Below are 19950 nucleotides of genomic sequence, written 5' to 3' on the forward strand. Positions count from 1 at the left end.
CCCTAGGAGCATCTTTAATTTCTTCAATGAATGTGGAGTATGTAGCCAGGAAAGGTTTATGCTATAATCACAAACATGTCTTTACATTCCTCAAATCAATTTGTAAAGCACGAGTTTTGTATGTAAAATTACTGTTGTTTAAAGTGATTGCTGCAAATTTTGTGTCTGAGTGACCTCTTGTTTATACAAGGTCCCTCTGCTGGTGGTGCCATTGCAAAGGCCATTGGATTTCCGTGGCTTATGACAATTATAGGGATTGTGGATATCCTCTTCGCTCCCCTGTGCTTTTTCCTTCGAAGTCCACCTGCCAAAGAGGAAAAAATGGTAAGCATAATGTGGTTTGTTTATTTTATTTTATTTTTTTTTTCTTTTTTCAGTGAAACAAATGATAACTTATTTCTGCATCTTTGCCTCTGACTTCCTCAAAATGGGACCTTTATTGCATCCTCATGCATCATCTTTGGAATAAACTCCCTGTTCTTTTTATGTCCATGATATATAAAGAAAAGTTTTTTATTAGTTACATGTTACAAAGTCACAAATTTGATTATCATGAAAAAGGGACCAGCAGACATTCATCTGCAATAGCATACGCTGTGGTGAAGTCAGTATAAAAGTCATGTTTTCCCTGAAGTGCCAGAACTGTTTTGACCAATTTTGTTTTATTCCTTTGTGTCCCTCAACCTGTTTTGTTTTATTTTTTTTTTCCATGGCCCTCTACAGTATATTTTACATCATATTTTTCCTCCTCCTTCCTCCATACAGATCAACTGCCCTTACAAATTAATGGTTGCTTTTATCCTATCAGTACTGTGGGTTTTATCCTCTTTATTTTAAATATAGCTTTGTCAATGACTCAATTTTCTATACAGCAGCTGCTGTATGCTGTGTCAGAAGAATGATGCTTGGCTACATCAGCATCTTGCCCAGTCCCTGCAGCCCACAGGGGGTATCTCAGATGAGTCTCAAAGCAGATTAACTTGTGAAACATCACTAAAATTAGGGGCTGAGAGACATAAGTCAAAAAAGTGACACTGTGATTAACAGCCTTTAACAGACATTTTCCCCACTGATGTTCACATTTGGTCTCTGAGTAAATGTAAAAGTCTACTTCCCACAAGAGCTGGAGTGAGGAGTTCCCTTGCTTATTCCGTGAGTTCTGCCCCAGGACACCCACAAATGTGCCTGCAGGAACATTTCACTCCTTCACTTCTATTGCTTACTGTTCACTTAGCCTGTCGCAAAAAATAAATTAAAAAAAAATAATTTAAAAAAAAATCCTGCTTTGCTTTTGGTAGTTCTTTTCCTTTATTTCCTTTCCTATACCATTCTCCTCTCTCCCTTTCTTTCCCAGTTTACCCTTTCATCTAATGTCTTTTTCTGCTCCCCTACTCTGCTGTTGCAAGACTTGCTGTTCCTATGGATTTATAGGATCAGGTTCAAAAGCCCTCTTACTGCAGGAGGGGACCGACTGCTTTGCTCGCTAGCTTTCCTCTGCTCAGCAAGAAGATCAGAAGCTCCCAAATGTATTACAAGGCAGTGTACTGAGGAGGCAGAACAATCCTTGTTCTGATTCCAGGGCTGGGAAAATCCTGGAAAACAAACACTGATCTTTGCTGCAACATCTGTCATCAGCTGTAGGACCAGCCCACCCAGCGCTCCATCCTTGCTTGAATGAGGTTGACCTGGGCACAAAATACAGTTGCTAGTTGTCTATTCAGGTGAAAAGAAAATGTAATTTTGCATGGCCACGTTGTGACTATGCAGGGCCACATCTCTGCAAGGTAAGGACAGAACTTGCTGTGTATGCTGCTCACACTTTGTACTGGCATGAGCAGAACAGAAGGTGGAAAAATGAATCTTGTGAAAATAGTGGCATACGTGAGGCTGGAGACCTTTTGTTTTGCACATATTTGGACTGCAGAATCCCAGAGATTCTAGTTAATCCCTTGTCATGACCTTTGCAGACTGCACGGATGAATTTTTTTTTCTTTTTTTTAAAATTCACTAAGGCTGAGAACAGAAAGCGAAAAAAAAAAAAAGTAGATGTCATTTGCTAAAGATAGGAAGTTTATTGTGTGCTTCCCTATCACTGACAGGGTTTCACTTGTAACATGGTCATCACTGGAGGGACAGAATCTCTCCCCATGGTTTAAACACCCCCCAGTGTCTGCCCCCAGCATACCGTCACATGCAAAGTGACTCCTGTTCCCAAACTGGCTTGTGTCGGTGAACTGATGTGCCATTTCTTTCGGGTTTGATAAGAGCCAAAAGGATGGTCCCTGCTTTGTGGTCTTTGTGTGATTTAATTAAAAAACAACCACATTCAACATAAAATATGCTGCACAACTGCTCCAAGTACAGACTCCGATTGTCCTAGGAAAATTCATCCCGAAGAATGCAATACTGTAGCTGGTCCCTAACTGTGATAATCACTTTTAGCTTACCATGGGTGCCAAGTCACAATATTTGGGCCACCACTCTCAGACATGCCCAGTTACGCTGTTCTGGAGCTTCACAGAAAGCGGTGGGAAAATAAAAGCTGGTAAGGGAGACTCAGCTTGAGGCAGTAGGACTCCTCTTGTTCATTCATCCAGCTTTTAACAGATGGAGATTAAACATAGGAGAGGTGAATTACTGTAACTGGAGAGCAGGTAGATGTATTTCAATTTAATATATGGGCTGAAACACTGCATCCAGTAAGGCAATAGAAATTTGCTGGTGATGTCTTTAGGGCCAAGATCCCACCTCACACAGACCTATTGACTTCATTTGCTCTAATTGAAATCAGTCTGGGCTCTGCTTTCAAGGAGGAGAGGTGAATCCCTGGATGGTAGATGCAGGAGGATGGCTGTGTGGTGCATCAGCCACAGACCTTGGCTGGATACTAAGCAGAAATGCTAATATTCACACTGTTTTCTTTTAGGCAATACTCATGGATCACAACTGTCCTGTGAAAACAAAAATGTATACCCAGAACAACATCCAGTCCTACCCCATAGGTGATGATGAAGAAGAATATGAAAGTGATGAATAACATGACAAGCCATATAATGTTTTTTGGTGTACAAAATGCAGTGTTTCATGTGAAACAGCTCATCCAGAAATAGGTTTTAGTTGTACTGCACATTTAATAGTGAAATGGTCAAAAAAATCCAAAGGTATATTATTCATCACCCATGGTTATAAAGCAGACTGCTAACTGCCTTATAAGGGGAGGGAAAGCTTTTATAGAGGATTTGTATAGTGTTAATCTTTATTTTGTGTATTTAATTTTATTGAATATTACACTATATTTTTTATTAAATGTGTAGTATAAACCTGTACAAACATGTGAATTTTAACTTTGTTTTTTAGTCAACTCATTGACATACTATATTTCATATTTTGTTTTGATTCAGGAGTTAGTTACAACAGCTTGGGTCTTATCTAATGGGGGGGGCGCGGGAGCAAAGGTCAGAAAACATATCCAATTTGCATCCTTTTAAATTCTACCCTTGTAAGTACAGGGAGAGGGGCTGAAGGCTGGCTGGAATTCAGAGTATGGACATTGCTATTACTTATATATGACCTGAAGTTGATCAAAAAAGTAAAATATAAGGCACAGCATTTTTGCTGATTTAAAAAAATGAGCTCTCCCTCTACCACTCATGGAATGTTGGGGAAAACAGTATTTTAAAGAGAGGAGTGTACTGCTATTAGTCAGTACTATTTAATGAAGTCTTAACTGGTTAAGCAGTTGAAGCCCCCAAAACACACACTGGGAAAACAGTAGGTATGAATGTGCATTGTTCCTTTCCTTTAAAAGGGAATAAGAACAGCATGAAGATATTTTTTTGTATTTCTATCTTTTACATCTTTTAACATCTCAACGTTATTTTAGATGCATCTTAAGTGACTGGTTAAGAAAAGCTGCAGTAGCACAGTATTTAGTCTTAGAGTGTACTGGCAGTAAGCTGATAACTTAAGCAGTTCAAACAAACTATTTTACAAGCATTTACATAAACATCTAGAAATTCAATATTTTTTTTGAAAAATCAGTTAATATCAACTTTCCTAAAAATGATGGAAAAAAAAAAAAAAGACCAGTTGTTGCCAATCTCTCTTAATGTTTGGGGACACAGTCTACTACAGGTAAAGCACTGTATTAGGCAGTCACTATCTGCACTGAGAAAAATCAGGCTTCGAAAGAAAGCATTTTAAAACAATCCCAGCGTCCTTATCAGCTGTGGTGTATCTTTTCATTTGTAAAATCAAAATCTTTATGTGCCTTCTTTCGTGTAATTGCAAATGTTTTATGTACTACAGGATAGATCTTATGTTTACATATAGTTTTGTAAAGCGCATATACTATGGTCAGAAAATATGAAAAATATAGTGGATCAAACTTCAAGTACTGCTTTGTCAATAATTATGCATTCAGACCACATTAAAGTTAGCTGAAAGAAGTTCATGATCTATTGTAACAAAGTGAAAATAATAAAAAGAAGAACCCCCCTCATGATTTGCCTTATGCATTGTGTTTTACTGTCTACTGGTGGTGGGGGGATGTCAACAAGTATTTCAGGTCATGGGCAAGCACTCCTCATTTCTAGTCCATTTGTAACTCTGGACAAATGTTTTCACTCCAGGTCATAAATATATGTAACTTTAAGTAACCATGATAGCTTCCAAAATCAGTCTGTCATGTGGCTGCTGGTCTAAGATTTAACTTTTGGGGAATAGGTAAGGCCAAAATGTGCAGTACCAAGGGAGACCGCTGTATGTTCATTAAATAAGGTGAAGATCCTGAGAAAACAGCATAAGAGGCTTAAAAGGTGTGAAAGGCTAAGCAGTAGGTCCCATGGTTAATTTGAAAAATCCACTTACACCACAAAAATCTGTATTTTCAAATGCATTCTTTTGAACATGTAACAGATGGGAATCCTTCCTTCAAAGCTGAGAGGTGTTTGGTGACAGATGTTAATACAGCATAAACCAAGATTCTGTCATATGTTGAGTACTTCACTGCCACTAAGTAAGTAACAGTTGTGCAGATCAATGATTATTTACATTACATTCAGGTTTTAATGTTCTAGATTATTTGGATACTTGAAACTTTACCCCAAGAGCAGTTACTTCACTTAGCTTCACTGAGCTCTTCTGGTCAACATCAAATTGTTAATCCAATTGAATTTGAAACTAAGGTATGTTAGAATTCTAGATCATCACACATTCATTTATTTGCCAAGCAATTAACTAACATATTGCTTAAATACACAAGTATAAAGTAACGCAAACATAACCTATGGTTGTGTTGTTTTTTTTTTTTTAAAGAGCATAGAATGGCTTACTTCAGGGCTTGGTTCTGTACTTTTGAGCATATCAAAATTAAGGAAGAGCTCACATTAATCTGCAACACAAGTATGAGGAGGCGGCCCAAGAACAGATTAACTGATCACTCTTTTGATTCCTCTGATTCCTCTTTTGAAGATGGAGCTGGGTTTCTCCTGGGGCCTCACAGAGCAGCATCATATCATAGTTTCCTCAGCAGACCCAACACAGCTCAGTCTGGCTCACCTAGGCTCTTGCTCTGTTTCTGCTCCACCAGAAGTTAGAGGAAGACAGAATTAAGTCATGCAGACACTCATGTTTGGGCTCTCTATGCCACCATTCTTCCTCCTCCCCGATATTTATCAGTTGTTCTACATTTTAGATTGTTGTTGACAGTCAGGAAGTAATTTTAGTCACAGAAAATACACAATCCCTATTCTGTCCTGGAATTGGGTTCTTTCATATTTTGTGTATTTTGATCTGTGTCAATTTAAGCATGATAAAAAGTCACTTAATTCACTTGCTCCCACTGCTTAGACCTCCCCTGTACTAGTAAACTTCTGTACATGTTTTATTTCCAATCCAAGATAGGTAATTACAATGAAAAACTGATTAGAGAGAAATGAGCCAGTAAACAGAAAGGATTTGTCTATTTATTATCCATTAACCTTTTCTGAAGGATAGGGAGAGTCAGACAATTTTTTCTTGGACAATTTTCTCCCCTGATGTAACTCTGGTGTAGTCACTATCACCAGTACTGCTTCAGTTACTATTTGTGCAGTGCTTGGAGGCCTTAAAAAACCCCACAAATATCCTTAGCATTTTATAAGATTATAATATAAGGTTCTCTGGCTACATAACTACCATTTTGAAAGAAACTTATGTCTACTATTAAACTGTGCAGAATAAAAATAAATGCATAGGCAAATAGAAAGAATCCATAAAAAGCCCAATGAATCCAGCAACCAGTAGTTTTAACACAAAATGTGTAGTTTTCTCCCAAAGATCTTTCCTTTAAGTAGTAGCTTCAAATGATAAACTACTGCAATAAAAATTTTTAAAAAATATTAACACAGAAGTTGATAATTTAGCAAAACTATTTTATTAAAGCTTATTCTCATGATAAAATAATAGCCAACAAAATCATATTAGGCAGATCTTCTGCAAATGTGTGCAGCTTCCACCTATTCAGGTATCATTAAGTCAAGATATTCTTGTTTTCTGTGGTATTCTTTATTTTCAGCTATTTACAGTCAAGCATGAAGCAAAGATTACATCAGGAATGTAGTATTACAATTTTCCCCTCGAGATTCACCGTTTATTGTAATTAATGCCAGATAGGAATTTAGGTTTTCCTTCTTATCACTAAAATACAACTATTTTGCCCTTTTCCCATTCAGTATATTTAAAAATATTGCACTACATTTAATTTATCTCTTACAATCATCATTAGCAGTACTATACGAGGAAAACTATATCCAGCTTTTCTTACCCACTGTATTACACAAGTCAATTTAAAACCATGAATGTGTGTTTGAAATCAGTATTTGCATTGTTTTCACAGTTCCTTCATGTGTACCAGGGTTTAAATGAAGTACTTGGATATATTTGAAAACCTCTGCAGTAGTCCATAAGAGCAAACACTGATGGAGATTGAATGCAGATCACCACCAATAGTAAGCCACTGAGAAAATGGAGTGGGGAAGTCTTAATATGCATCTCAAGCAAGTATAGGTTAAATACCTTTTAGTCAATAAGGGAAGCTAGTTTTGTGCGATTATTTGCTGAAGCTTAATTTCAGAAGTGTCACATGCCTATTTTAGCATGGATAGTGTTTTCCATACATCAAGTAAGTAAGTATCAACTGCCCAGAACTCACAAAAAAGTGCAAGTAGTTGCATGAGTGGAAGTAACCTTTTTGTTTAGAAGTACAAGTAGGCTTTTCCATCTGTGAAAACCATTGCTTCTTAAACTCTCCCATCACAAAATAAAATGAAAAGCAAATTTAATGGAGAGGTACATTACAGACTGCCTGAAAATTTAAATCAGTTACTTTACCATCTTAGATTCAACTCCACTTCCACAAAGGCATTTTTTTTTCTACTACCAGTGATAATGATACCATTACCTAACACAGTACCTAAAGTAAAGATGATATTTTATACTGCATTTCTATACACAGAAGATGAAACAAAGACATGTTTACAGGAAATAAATAACAACAACGGCCTCAGCCAGGTGATGCTAAGATCAACAGTTTACACATACTACAAGACCAGATAGTTCTTTTCAGAAGCTGCTGGCTGAAGTTCTTCCTCATCTCTACTGGACTCAATTATTTCGACTCAAATAAAACATGTTATATACACTATAGGACATCCTTCTAACAAAGGTGATTCTTTTCAGACTGTCTCTTCTGTCTGAGAAACTGAATGCAACTTACCACTATATGAGTACTCAAGTGTTGAGAGAATGTTTAGCTATTTTGTAAAGTATTTTGGACCTTGTTTTCTGAAATTATAGTCTGCAGAAATTTATTTTCTTTTAAATTATTTAAACCATCATCACATGCTTTTTTCATAGAATGAAATGAAACCTCCAACTCCTGTGAAGAACAATTTATGAGATTATCAGATAATACAACAACACTTAAACATATAATTTTGTTTTGGAAGGCACCAGCCTCTTATCTCAAATATTCCCAATTAATTTATTCTGAGGTACTGGTATGTACTTTGATATCTGGTATTATTTACTCAGGATGCAATAGCCCAAAGTTCTAAGGAGGATTTTTTTTAGCCTAGCATTCCTATATTTCATATTAATTACAAACTAAGAAGAGTTCTTGTGTTTAACAAAAAAATATGAAAAACAAATTATATGCAATATTACCTTTAGTAAATATTAATAACAGACAAAATGAAAGACCTTTTGTCTGCTTTCATGATATGTTTGGCAAAAAATACACAACTACCTAGAAGACGTACAATAAAACTGTGATCGACATTTTAAAGCCTGGTCCCTCAGTGACTTCTGTGTCAGTCATCAGCTTAGGCATGCAACAAGCTTATAAATTTTTTCATCATACAATGGAAACTAAACATTTTGAAAATCCTGCCTGTTTCCTGTTGAAAACACTAGCTCAAAAAAACAAAAAGGGGGGGAGGGGGGGGAAGTAATACATTAGGGTACCACACATACTAATGTGAAATGGTAAGGTTACATAATTAGAAAAAATAAAAATAAGTTATTAAAAATAAATTTCCAATATAAACCCCAAAATGTAGTTTTAACCAGCCAGTTTAACAAAATGATGGTGCTGTAGCTGGAGAAGAACCATTATTAGCTGTACTCTTACACAGGCAAATAACTGGATAAGCAGAACATGTACATTATGCCAGTGTTTAAATTTAATCCTTGTGTGTTTGTAATTAAGTGCAAAGTATTCTTTTAGTCCATTCCTTCAAAGGCTAAATATGTAGTTATCAGTCTACTGATTGAGGTGGTTCAACTGGTTCTTCTGATATGATGTTGAATGTTGGAGCCTCCATCAGACTGATATCTTCGTTATCCATTTCTTCTGCTACGTTGGGTTCCTCTGACTCTTTAGTCACTCTTTTGGACTGCCGCTCTAGTGACATGTTCTCCAAAGACTCTATATCCTCAATGCCTGCTCTGTAGTGGATCATCAGCAGTGTAAGGGCCTGCAGTCTTTCACCCGACTTAGCCAGCGCAGCAGAAATCAAGGCTTTTTTCCTTGCATCGGTTGTCTCTTTTTCTTCTTTAACAAGTGAATTATTATTTTCCAGCTCCTGGTCTATTTCATTCTGCAGCTTATCCAACATAAATTCTAATTTCTGAAAACGCTCTTCTGTGGGTAAACTTCTGTAGAGATCACGTCCAATTTCTTTAACAGCAATGAAGACACTGTCATCTAGACCACCCTCCTTCCGGACCAATTTTATCCCAGTACCTGCTGCACGTTTTGAAGGACTGCTTGGCCCACTGATTTCAGTATCGCTACTTTCATTATCAGAAGTGTTTGGTGTGTGCTTTGGTGAAGGTTCTACCACCTCTGTTCCTTGCTCAGAAAGACGAGCTTTGGGGACCTGACGAAGGTTTAACAAACGGGTGCTTGTATTGATGATATGCCTGGTCAAACCTGTAGTTCTGTTAACAGATTTAGATTCTGAATCCACACGAGAGGATGCAGCTTGGGGAGCTTCCTGCCCTTCTGCTCTACAAGCTCCCACAGTTCGATCAAGTCGCTTTTCAGCTCCTACACAAAAGGGTGTCTCAGTTAGACATTTTTCTTGACATTTTTTATGGCAAACATAAGCACAGAGCATGCACTGTGAAGCCGCTTTAGTCCATACTTTCTTTTTGCAGTAATCACACCAAGTTGGGTTCTGAAACTGAGTATCTTGAAAGTTATGCTTATTCTCTGTAAAAACAGTTTGTCCCAAGTAAGGATCCTCTTTCTGAAGTGCACGAGCTTCTTCTTCTAAGTGACATTCTCTTTCTTTCTCCAGGAGAAGGTTTGAATCATCTATTTCCCCTTCTTTTAAATATTTGAAGTGTAAAGTTACATCGCCATAACAAAACTTTTCATTGAATCCCTTATGGGTTGTCAAATTCCGCAACGCTGTTCTAGTGACTGCTGCTTTAGGTGTGGGAGCATCCAGTTTAAATGTTCTAATATATTCCATTGAGGATGTAGCTATACAATCTAAAGCAATTTCTTCAAGTTTTATGCTTGCATATCCTAAGCAGATAAACCCACCTGCTTTGAAAGGGTCTCTGCACCACAGTGCAACATTAAGGTACTTATGGTATCCTTCTACTTCAAACAGACAGGAGGATGTTCTCGTCCTCGGCCATCGGCCTTGCCGGATTTTGTAAGGAATTTCTGGCGATTCCCATGTCTGATGATCATCTCCACTATCTTTGTAACTACGTGCATTTTCTGGAAGTCCATCTTTTAATGTATCTTGTTTTGGTGCTGTTATTACTTTTGATAGCGTTGGGTCTTCTATTTGATCATTATTCTTTACTACCTTCTCTGTACATTTATCTCCATTATTTGTAGGTGGAGGTGGCCTCTCTGGTTTTTCAGAAGGTACACCTCCAGTTTCTAACAGATTTTGGGTTTCATTAGTAGGCAAAACAGGCTTACTTTGTGGCCTAGGTGGCACAGGAGGCTTAGTACTGGACGCTTGTGATTGTTTACCTGATTGCTGTGAGGCATCTGAACCCTCAACAGTTTTGGGCATTGCCACTTTAGCTCCATCTTTTTGTTGCGTTTTTGATGCTGTCTGATAACTTCCTAAATGTAGTTTTCGATTCAGAATTGGAGATATAGTTCCAAGTGGCTTAGCAGCAAGTATTACTACTGAACGTTTGGGACTTGGAGTTGTTGGCAGATCTTCTTTTTGGTCAGGAGATTCACAAGCTAAGTCCTCAAATTCTGAATCAAAATCTCTGTTATCAACATCAGCTGATAAACTAGCTTGGTCATCTTCTGGCTGTGTCAAGAAAGCAGTGTCTTCCAGTTGTCCAAATCCATCCTGTAGTGCTGAACCATGCTGATTATATCCAACAGGTCTTTCATAAAAGACTAAAACTCTGTCCCCAGCCTGTCTAATAAGCTTCAACACTTGGACAGTTGATGTGATTTTGACACCTATTAAAAAAAAGACAAAAAATGTTAAATACTTATTAAGATAATCTAAATGGCCCAAAATAGTCAACAAATGTTTGGATCTTTAATAGTGGTAAAAAGTGTTGCTCACTAACAGAGCAAGTTGATTATGGCACAAGAGCTTAATTGAAATGTAACAGATGGAGCCTCTTCCATTTTATTCATACTAATATATCACTTCAGAAGCTGGAAAAGATACTAACAGAAATACGCCAGTTCTCTGTTTGTTATTAATGACGTAATCTTAGAGTAATGTTGATCTTGTATGCTAACTTTTTTATCCTTAATCTTATTGTAAGTTTGGACTTTTCAGCAGCAGGCATTTAATAAAGGATTCAGAAGAGATGGGTATCTTTAAATATAGTTATAATTAAAACAGAAGCAGGTGAACAAAGAAAATAATTCCAATATGTTGCAATACAATATAGGCATGAGGCTACATTCTCAGTATGGCTGAACGGTGAACTGCATCATCTGTCACATCAGAAATTTCGGAGCCATTTGACAGTATCTCCAGTCTATGGTAAGATTCAACAAATTACATGCAAGCAAAAGTATCTTAAAGAGCACACAGTCCAAATAAAGTCATGGAGTAAAAATGAATTTTGCCTTGGTTCTAGAGCAATCATCAACTGCCTGTTTGAAACAACTCAAACCCTTTTTATATCACTGGAACAATGCAATGGGGATTTAGGAAGTACCTAATCACAATAACTCATTGTAGTATTTAAGCTCTGGCCTGTAAATTAATGAAAGAAATTACTGCAACTGTGTTAGCAGGGAGTGTAAGTAGTTCATGCTGTAAATATATGAATTTCTATCTTCATAGTATTTTACTGCACTAACTCTTCTATACTATCGTAGTGACTTCGAACCAAATACAAAAATTACTGTACCTCTTATTTATATGGCTAATGTTTGGAGAAGAATGTGTGTGCTGTCACATGTAGGGATGGCTGGAATACTACATATCGTTCATAATCACACAGTTCTTTCTGCGTTTCTTTTTGTACCAATGACATAATGGAGATAAATCGCCAAAATCACAATATATCCCTAACAGAATTTCTTTTACCATTTTTCCCCTAGAGGAATTTCAGTTTACATTCTATTTTATCAGTGCTGCCTACACTTATTTCTAAAGCATTATTAATATACAGTGATATTTTCACTCCTCCCTAGTCTTTATAAATCCCTGGACAGCATAGAAACCCCAATAAAATGACTTCTGATTCTTACTCCATAATGTTTTATTTATTCCCACCACATTCAGTAGAATAGAAAACACTGCATTATTATTTCTTGATGCTCATAACCAGGTTCCTATCTGCTCCTTCCACTAAGTTGATTAACCACTGTTCTCGTTAATGGTTTAGCTGTCTTTCTATCCACTGTCATATTCTGCAGGTCCCCTCCAATTCTCAAGCTTAAATCAGTAAAGTTTCCAGTATCAGCTTCTGGTTATAGTTTATGATTATGATCTAGTTCTCTGTTGGTGACAGAGTCCATGCTAACCAGAAATATTCAAGCTCTACCTGAAGAAGGTCTAATTTTAAACTGTAGAATATAAACTAGTATCAATCCACTTCATAATGCCCAGGGATTTCAACAGAATCTTGACTAAAAAGCCCACAGTACCCTCCCCTGCAAAAGTCAGAGTAACTTTTTGCCTCAACACAGCACTTACCTGCCAGTTACAATTTGGCCAAAGTCTTCAAAATATAAAAACTTCAGAGCAGATTTCTACATAATACTTAGGTTCCTACATGTCAGAGTTGACACAAATTAACACTAAAAGTGTAAAAATTGCTATTGCTAAATACTCAGATCTTCTTGGGTTATTTTGAAATTTTAGACAATTACTCTGTTAGTCAAAAATACTACTCGTTCCATACTTCAGTACTTTTAGGTTCAAAGCTGTGTGTGCAGGCCGAGGATGGAAAATGTTACCATTTTCTTTGTAAACTAAGTACATGTTGTAACATCGCTGGAAGAAACTAAGTAGAGAACCTTACAGCATCACTATTAGAGCAGTTAAAATATATTGACATTAAAATGTTTATTCAACTTTATTTTGGCTTTTACCTAGCAAAGAGTAAATAAATATGCAACAAAACAAACCAAGTGAATGATAACCTTAAGTAACCATAAATACATAAATGCTAATTTTTATTAGGAGTGCCAGGCATAACTGTAATTGTTGAGGAAGGCAGTCTAGTTGAACAGTATGCAGACATGTCCTCCCAGTTTGCAAGATGACACTTATTTTGAAAGCCGACATATTACTCACTGCCAATTGCTAGAAGTCTGTCTCCCCTCTGTAGATCAGCAGCTGCAGCAGGTGAATTTGGAGTCACAGTTTCAATGACAACATGCCCTGCATCATCTTCCTTGGACTGCACAAGGCGGAGTGTGAGCCCAACGCTTTGCAGATTTCCTTTCACCAGTTCTGCCTAGAGAGAGGGAAGTTAAAAGTTAAAGAGTATATTGATTGAGATGGCTGCAAGGATTCATGGTTATTAATGATCCTTTAAATAAAATTATACAACTGATTATTTAAAAATTACATTAGGACATCCATTGACTTCATTAACCTATTATGTGATAATCTGCTTAACTGTCTGCCAACCCAGGTTTGGTTCTGAAGAGCCAAATATGCCAAAACTAGAGAGTAGTGCAAGGAATTGTCAGCAAAATAAATATACATACATATATACATATATACACACACATATATATATATATAAAAAAATATAAAAATAAGTGTATGTGTGTACACATCTGTTCAGTAGCTTAGATACAATTAACAATACTGAGCTAACCTATCAAAACACAAATCAGCAGGAAAGGTAGCGTATGGCTCAGCTTCACAAAAAGCCTCAGTCCTAACAAAGCTACAACTAAACACCACCTCATTGTCCATTTTACTGGGAAGAAGTTTTATTAAAAGGAGCAATGTAGCATCGATCTAGTATCACTTCCAGCACACCACATTTGTATTTTAAAACCTGATAAAACAAGTAGCTCTTCAGTAGTCTACACAAAAAAAGTGTTTGGAGTGAGAAAACTATTACATCCTTACACATTGCTAAAGCATATTTAGAAAAAAATCTAAATTAACAATAGCCTAAGAAGTTGCTTCAAGGACTCAGAACCCTTTCTTCATATTTACCTCAATTTCAATTATCTCGTTTTCAAAAAATGACTGATGTGCAATCTCTGTAGTAGAGTTTCATCTCACACTCATGCACAAATCTCTTATAATTTGGAAGTCCCTACTGAAGAATATATCTAGGTAGTGGTCAATTGTTTACACACCTCAGTGTCCAAGATCTTTGGCAATTTTTTTCATAATAAAGACTATCTTTAATGAATTTAAAAGTGTACTTTTTTTGTTTCTAAAGCACATTCCTTCTGGACTGTTTCGAATGACTGTCTACTATCACTCCACCAATGTACATTTTGTCTATTTGAAAGGGGAAATCATAGTCTGTGTTTCAGCTCCAAGGACTGAAATTTAATTTGTTTCTTTGATTCCCAAGAACAGAGAGACAGTCATTGTTTGTAGAAAACCTCCACAGAAAATTTTCCATTTGGTTTCAGTTTACTGAGTTTAGGTAGACATTCTTCTCCTCCATCCTTCTGCATTTACTTTGTTGCTATTCAATTGACGATGTTTGAACTGTCTGGCGTTGATCCTTTTTCGTGGATGTGTTCGTTTGCTTAGTTTTGTACAATGGCTTTCCACAGATGAAGTGGATTACCTAACTTAGTACATGACACTCTTCTTGGCTGTATGGCTTTCACTCCTTTCCTAATACCTTAATAGCACCACATCTTTGTTAATTATTGTTCAGTTCCTTATAGAACTAAAAATGCTACACTGAACAGTTTACTTAAGAACAGCACTGAGTTTGAAGAGACAAACTTGAATTAACTTTCTAACCTTTGACTCTAATTTTCTGCAATTCCCACAGACACTTGAAGATAATATTTTCTTTCAAACTCCGTTAATGTCTGTTGTGAATACCCAGTAATGTATATAAGAATAACAAGATTGAATACAGGCTTAATTGTGATTCCAAGATTCAAGGTTCTTCTATAATGCAAACAAGTAAAATAGTTGGCTACAGAAATAACTGTGGTAGGGAGTTGTGTTTTTTCTTTTTTTTATTAAGGCTGCTCCCATTTACACCAAAGAAACTCTGATACATAATTAAATTTTAAAAAATAAATAATAAACTCTTAAGTGTTAAGAAACAAAGAAAAAGTATAAGAAATATCTGTGGAAGAAGACAGAAACTATTTATATTTTTAAAAGAAAATAATTACTCTTCTGCTTTAGTTCTTTATATATAATACGGCTTTAAGTGAGCAATTCACAAGTGTTACATGTGCTGTATGGAAACAACATGAACAATTACTACAATTTCAAACAACACTAGTTGAATATTTTAACTGTCAAAACCACAAATTACATTAATTTTCCGTGGCAGCATACAAACCTGCAACAAAAACTCCTTCCAAAGAAATCACTCCCCTATGCTATGTAGCTCTGCATATTATTATCAAACAAGGAGACCATTATTTCTGATATTTGCCAGAGTACTCAAATCTCAATTTTCCTACAATAATTCCTTTGAAAGTCTTACTCTAAATAATTACAGTTGGAAAAAGATTTCCAAATCCTTGTGTTTGAATAGATAACGAAACTATGATAACAAAGATCAGAAAGTAAACTCCTGCTTGAGGAACACTGACAAACATGAATATTGCAAAGGACTGACAGCAAACTATAACCCGTTTTTGCCCTAATTTTTATTAGTCCACTGAAGTATAAACCTATTCAGTGAGAGATTTAAAAAAAAAAGGAATGGATGCTTATACAGAATGGTGGAGAAAAAAAACAAACAACAAACCAGGATGATTTTCCTCTTAACACTAAATTATTCTGGCCATTTAATTACAATCCTTAGGGATACATCTATTTTGATTATAGTTTCTTCTGAAATCATATTAGTTCTGGATCTTAATGCCCAGAACTGGAGTTAATTAGACAAGATGTTTTAAAGTCATGGCTCATCCAAGACTGATAGTCTGTTTAGTTTTGCATCACTGCAGGCAAAATGTTGCTATAGGATTATCTGCAACATGAGATAACTCTTGTGCAATCAGTCTTTGAGTAGACCAGAAAACCATCCAACTGCTGAAGGAAGCTAGCCATTGTAACACTTTTGCAGGAATTACCCGATGCAAATCGATTTTCTTTTACAGTCGGTTATTTTCTGATCCGAAGAGTGGCACAAAGAAGTGATAAGATTTCTAAAGACCTTTCTCTTGAGAAAGCAACAAGCTTTATTTGAAACAGAACATCAGAGGGAAAACAAGAGCTGGTACTGCAACATCCAGTGTTCTGAAGAAAGGCTGCAGTGACCTCTAACCAGTTAGTACCTACAATTATGGCAAACCGTGCGATGAGCAGATATGAGAGAAGCACAAAATTAGACAATAAAAAGGAAAAAAAAAAGTTACTGAAAACTTTTTTACAATTTGTCAGTACAGACCCTCATCCTCTTGAGCTTCCTTTGAATCCAAGGATTTCTTTGAGCAGATCTCAATAGCAGATGACTTAACAGTGAAAATATTCCCTACTGCAAAAGACTTAGAAACGTCTGAGGTGATTTCCAGCATTTCACCCTTCCCTCCTCCCCCAGGGCGAGACCACATAAAAGAAACAAGGGACAGCTGGGACCAAAGACACTTAGGTATCTCTGAACATTTGGCTCCCATGCAGGGACACGGATCACAGATTACAACGCGTATGAGTCACTGATGGCAAGGAGACTTCCAATATTCTAGCAGTATCTGATGGAAAGCTGTTTTTGGAAGGAGAGCGCCTTTGAACATTACAAGCAAAGTTCATCTCAACTTTTTATTAACTTTGGCACAGTCACAAGTTTTCTCACGAAGTAAACTGGTTTTATTTATCAACCCAAACCAGATGAATAGTTGCCTCGATTTTTCTTTCTGGCAACTCCACGTTTCACCAAGTAATACCACAATACCTCAGGCTAGCTGCAGTGCAGGTAAACACTGTTTCAAGCCTTCAAACACCCCTCACCCCAACAAGTACGCTCACAAAACCAAGCATCTTCATACACCCAGCACAGCTACTTTATGTCTTTTGGCCTCTCCCTTAAAACTTGATAATAAACATGAAGAGACAAAAATCTACTGGAACATGAAAAATCAGAAGGACAAAGATCAGGTAGATGACACAGAGGTTAGAAGAAAATTACTGATAGTGAATGGAAATTTATTATCAAGGAAGTTTGCTGCAAGGGAGAAAAAATAACAGCTGTTCTTAAGAGAAAGGGAAATTTTAACCAACTAGCCATACCATATTAAAGCAAGTTTATTTTAATTTGATCCAATTAGTAGCTGTTTTACTACTACTACTTTACCTCTTCCTGCAAACTTTAGTAGTTACTTAAATAAGGAACAATATAAAGCAGATAATACTACTTGCTTGTCAGTGACAGGCATACATTCAAAGTAATTGATATTGAAAGAGCCAAACTGTGTTATAGGACTTTAAAAATGTAACTTTTTAAAAAAAATAAGCAACCCCCAGATTATTTATGAAATATCTATTTAGATTAAGATGCAACAGAACAGGAATTACTATCTTGGGAAAAAAATTAAAAGAACTAATTTCCTTAGTGTTTTATTATTCAAGAAAAAAAAAAACAAATAAGAGGACACGAGATGTCCATTCACTTTAAAATTAATAAAACATTTTTATGTGGGGCTGTGAAAGGCTGACTTTTACAGGACAGACTATAAGCATTGATTTCACAGTACAGGTTTTAATTCATTTATATGCATCAGTGTATGAGCTGCTGCAGAGCATAACCCCAGCACTACTTTCAGTTCAGTATTACAAGTATGGTCTGGAAATACAATGCAGCAGAAAATTAATGTTTTGTTTCGTAGCCCTTCCTTACCTCAGCCTTGTCAGTCTGAAAGCCTAGATGTTGGATGTCAGCGAAAATCAATTTTTCCAACCTTTAACATACTGATACCTAACTCCACAGCTACACAGTGATCATTCCGAAGTTTATAGCTTCCTAATACTGTTTAAATGGCCAAGTATTTACACAAGTGTCAATGCAGTTTTAATCGTCAAATGATTCATTAAATTAGCAGTCTGAAAGAATCTGCAAATACAAATGGATGATAAAAAACCCCATCCCTCTTATAGGCAACAGAGAAATGTGATGCCATCTCATTTACTACTTGCTTCTAAAACTGTACCTACAAAGTTAGGTTATTTTTTAATACAGAGGTAAGAATGTCACCATTAATACTGGAGTCTTGTAATTACAATGTAAATTAACATTATGTATAGCACTTCCATTCAGAATTTCTAAGATAAGACATTATACATAATGTCCATCAACAAGTACAGGGATTACAACATCGGGAAAAGCACTTATGACAACCTCTTACTAGTAGTGCAACATCATTCAGCTAAACTTCAACAACTACTAGATGCATACAAAACAAAAAAAACCCAGAAAAATAAGTCACAGCATGATAATTGGAGCATAAAACTTTTGCTTTTAAATCAAATTACTTATTTTTAGGAAATAAAAAGGAAATAGTTTAAAAGCTTAATTTTACTCTGTAATATTCCATATTTGCTTAACTATTTGTAAGCATTGACAAAGCTTTATTAGAATGTAGTAAGCATGTCACATTCTTTTGACTAAATGCTGAGAAAAGCTTGATCACCCAAGCACATAAGAAATCATATTTCATTGACTTTACATCAACTAACTAATAATATTTTTACAAATATTTCTTATTCCCTATCAGTGGTATGTAACACACTGTATGTATCGCAAGCTGACATCATGTCAGTGCTGTACTGTAGATAAACTTTTTTTTTCCACCTCATCAGAGTTACTATAGTGTATCTTAGGTGTTCTTGCAGGTTATGGTCTAATGTATTTTTGGGAAAAAGAAGAGAGTGTCTATGAGTATGCCTGTAAAGCATTACATTCTCCTAGACAACCCTGCATGCTGAGAGGAAAGGAAGGAATATTTCATGTTAAAAAAAAAAACCCAAAACACCAAACCAACATTAAAGTACAAGACTAGGAAGCAGTTCCTTCTATTCTGAAGACTCAGATATTTGTATTATTAAAAAAAGGTTTGGGCATTTATCTTTAAAATATGGACTTTAACATTATTGCTTTTTTCAACTCTATTATTGAATGCAGTCATTATATATGATCTGCACAGTGAAGTGATTGCTAGATTATTTATATAGGCTAGAGGAGACAGTGAAAGGAAACAGGTATCATCAATCTCACGATACACTCCTTAGTAACACTAGACTCAAAGGAAAAAATAGGAATTTTTTTCCATCTATGCTTTAGAGGAGTAGGTATTTTTCTTCTTTGTGACACAGCCTTAAAGTCCAAAACTACGGGGTCAGAGTAGCACAAGCCTTGAAGAATCTTGCACAGAAAGTGTCTGACCAAGAAATTAATGATGACAGAAACACTTTAGTTTCCCAGGCATAGAGAACAGTCCCAGCAATAGAAAGAGGAGAAAGTTTGCTGAGTATTTGAGAGCTGGCCTTATTTTTGGGGGATATGCTTAAACAGTTGAGTAGTCAATAAAGCATGTACTAACTATCAGTTATAAACTGTGTTCAGTGTAGTGTCTTATACATACATAGGTGTAGTGATACACACATACACAGTTGCACAAAAATCCATTAAAAATTCCTATCATAAGCTTATTAAATATGCTGGGATTCCCAAGTAACTACCTAGTTAGTGTGCATTCAAATATACTGCAAAAGCACATAGAAACCAGCTACCTAAAAATCAGACATGCACCTCCATCTCCTTAATCTTTAT

The 19950-nt window shown here is 36.1% G+C and overlaps 2 protein-coding genes across 3 annotated transcripts in view; one reads left to right on the forward strand and one right to left on the reverse strand.

Moving 5' to 3' along the window:
• Window positions 1-4504, forward strand: part of SLC18A2 (solute carrier family 18 member A2) — a 32417-nt gene extending 27913 nt beyond the window's left edge. For both annotated transcript variants that reach the window (XM_026851705.1, XM_026851704.1), the window contains 2 exons: window positions 191-324; window positions 2927-4504. In XM_026851705.1, the coding sequence (XP_026707506.1) occupies window positions 191-324; window positions 2927-3037 (245 nt within the window). In that variant the 3' untranslated portion in view covers window positions 3038-4504. The remainder of the gene's footprint in view (window positions 1-190; window positions 325-2926) is intronic.
• Window positions 4505-6396: 1892 nt separating this feature from the next.
• Window positions 6397-19950, reverse strand: part of PDZD8 (PDZ domain containing 8) — a gene marked incomplete at its 5' end in the record, with an annotated part of 61790 nt that continues 48236 nt past the window's right edge. The window contains 2 exons of the mRNA XM_026851529.1: window positions 6397-10996; window positions 13305-13467. Of these exons, the coding sequence (XP_026707330.1) occupies window positions 8799-10996; window positions 13305-13467 (2361 nt within the window). The remainder of the gene's footprint in view (window positions 10997-13304; window positions 13468-19950) is intronic.

This window comes from Athene cunicularia (genome assembly GCF_003259725.1).
Source record: "Athene cunicularia isolate RWA chromosome 6 unlocalized genomic scaffold, athCun1 chr6_part1, whole genome shotgun sequence".
In the NCBI taxonomy this organism is placed as follows: Eukaryota; Metazoa; Chordata; class Aves; order Strigiformes; family Strigidae; genus Athene; species Athene cunicularia.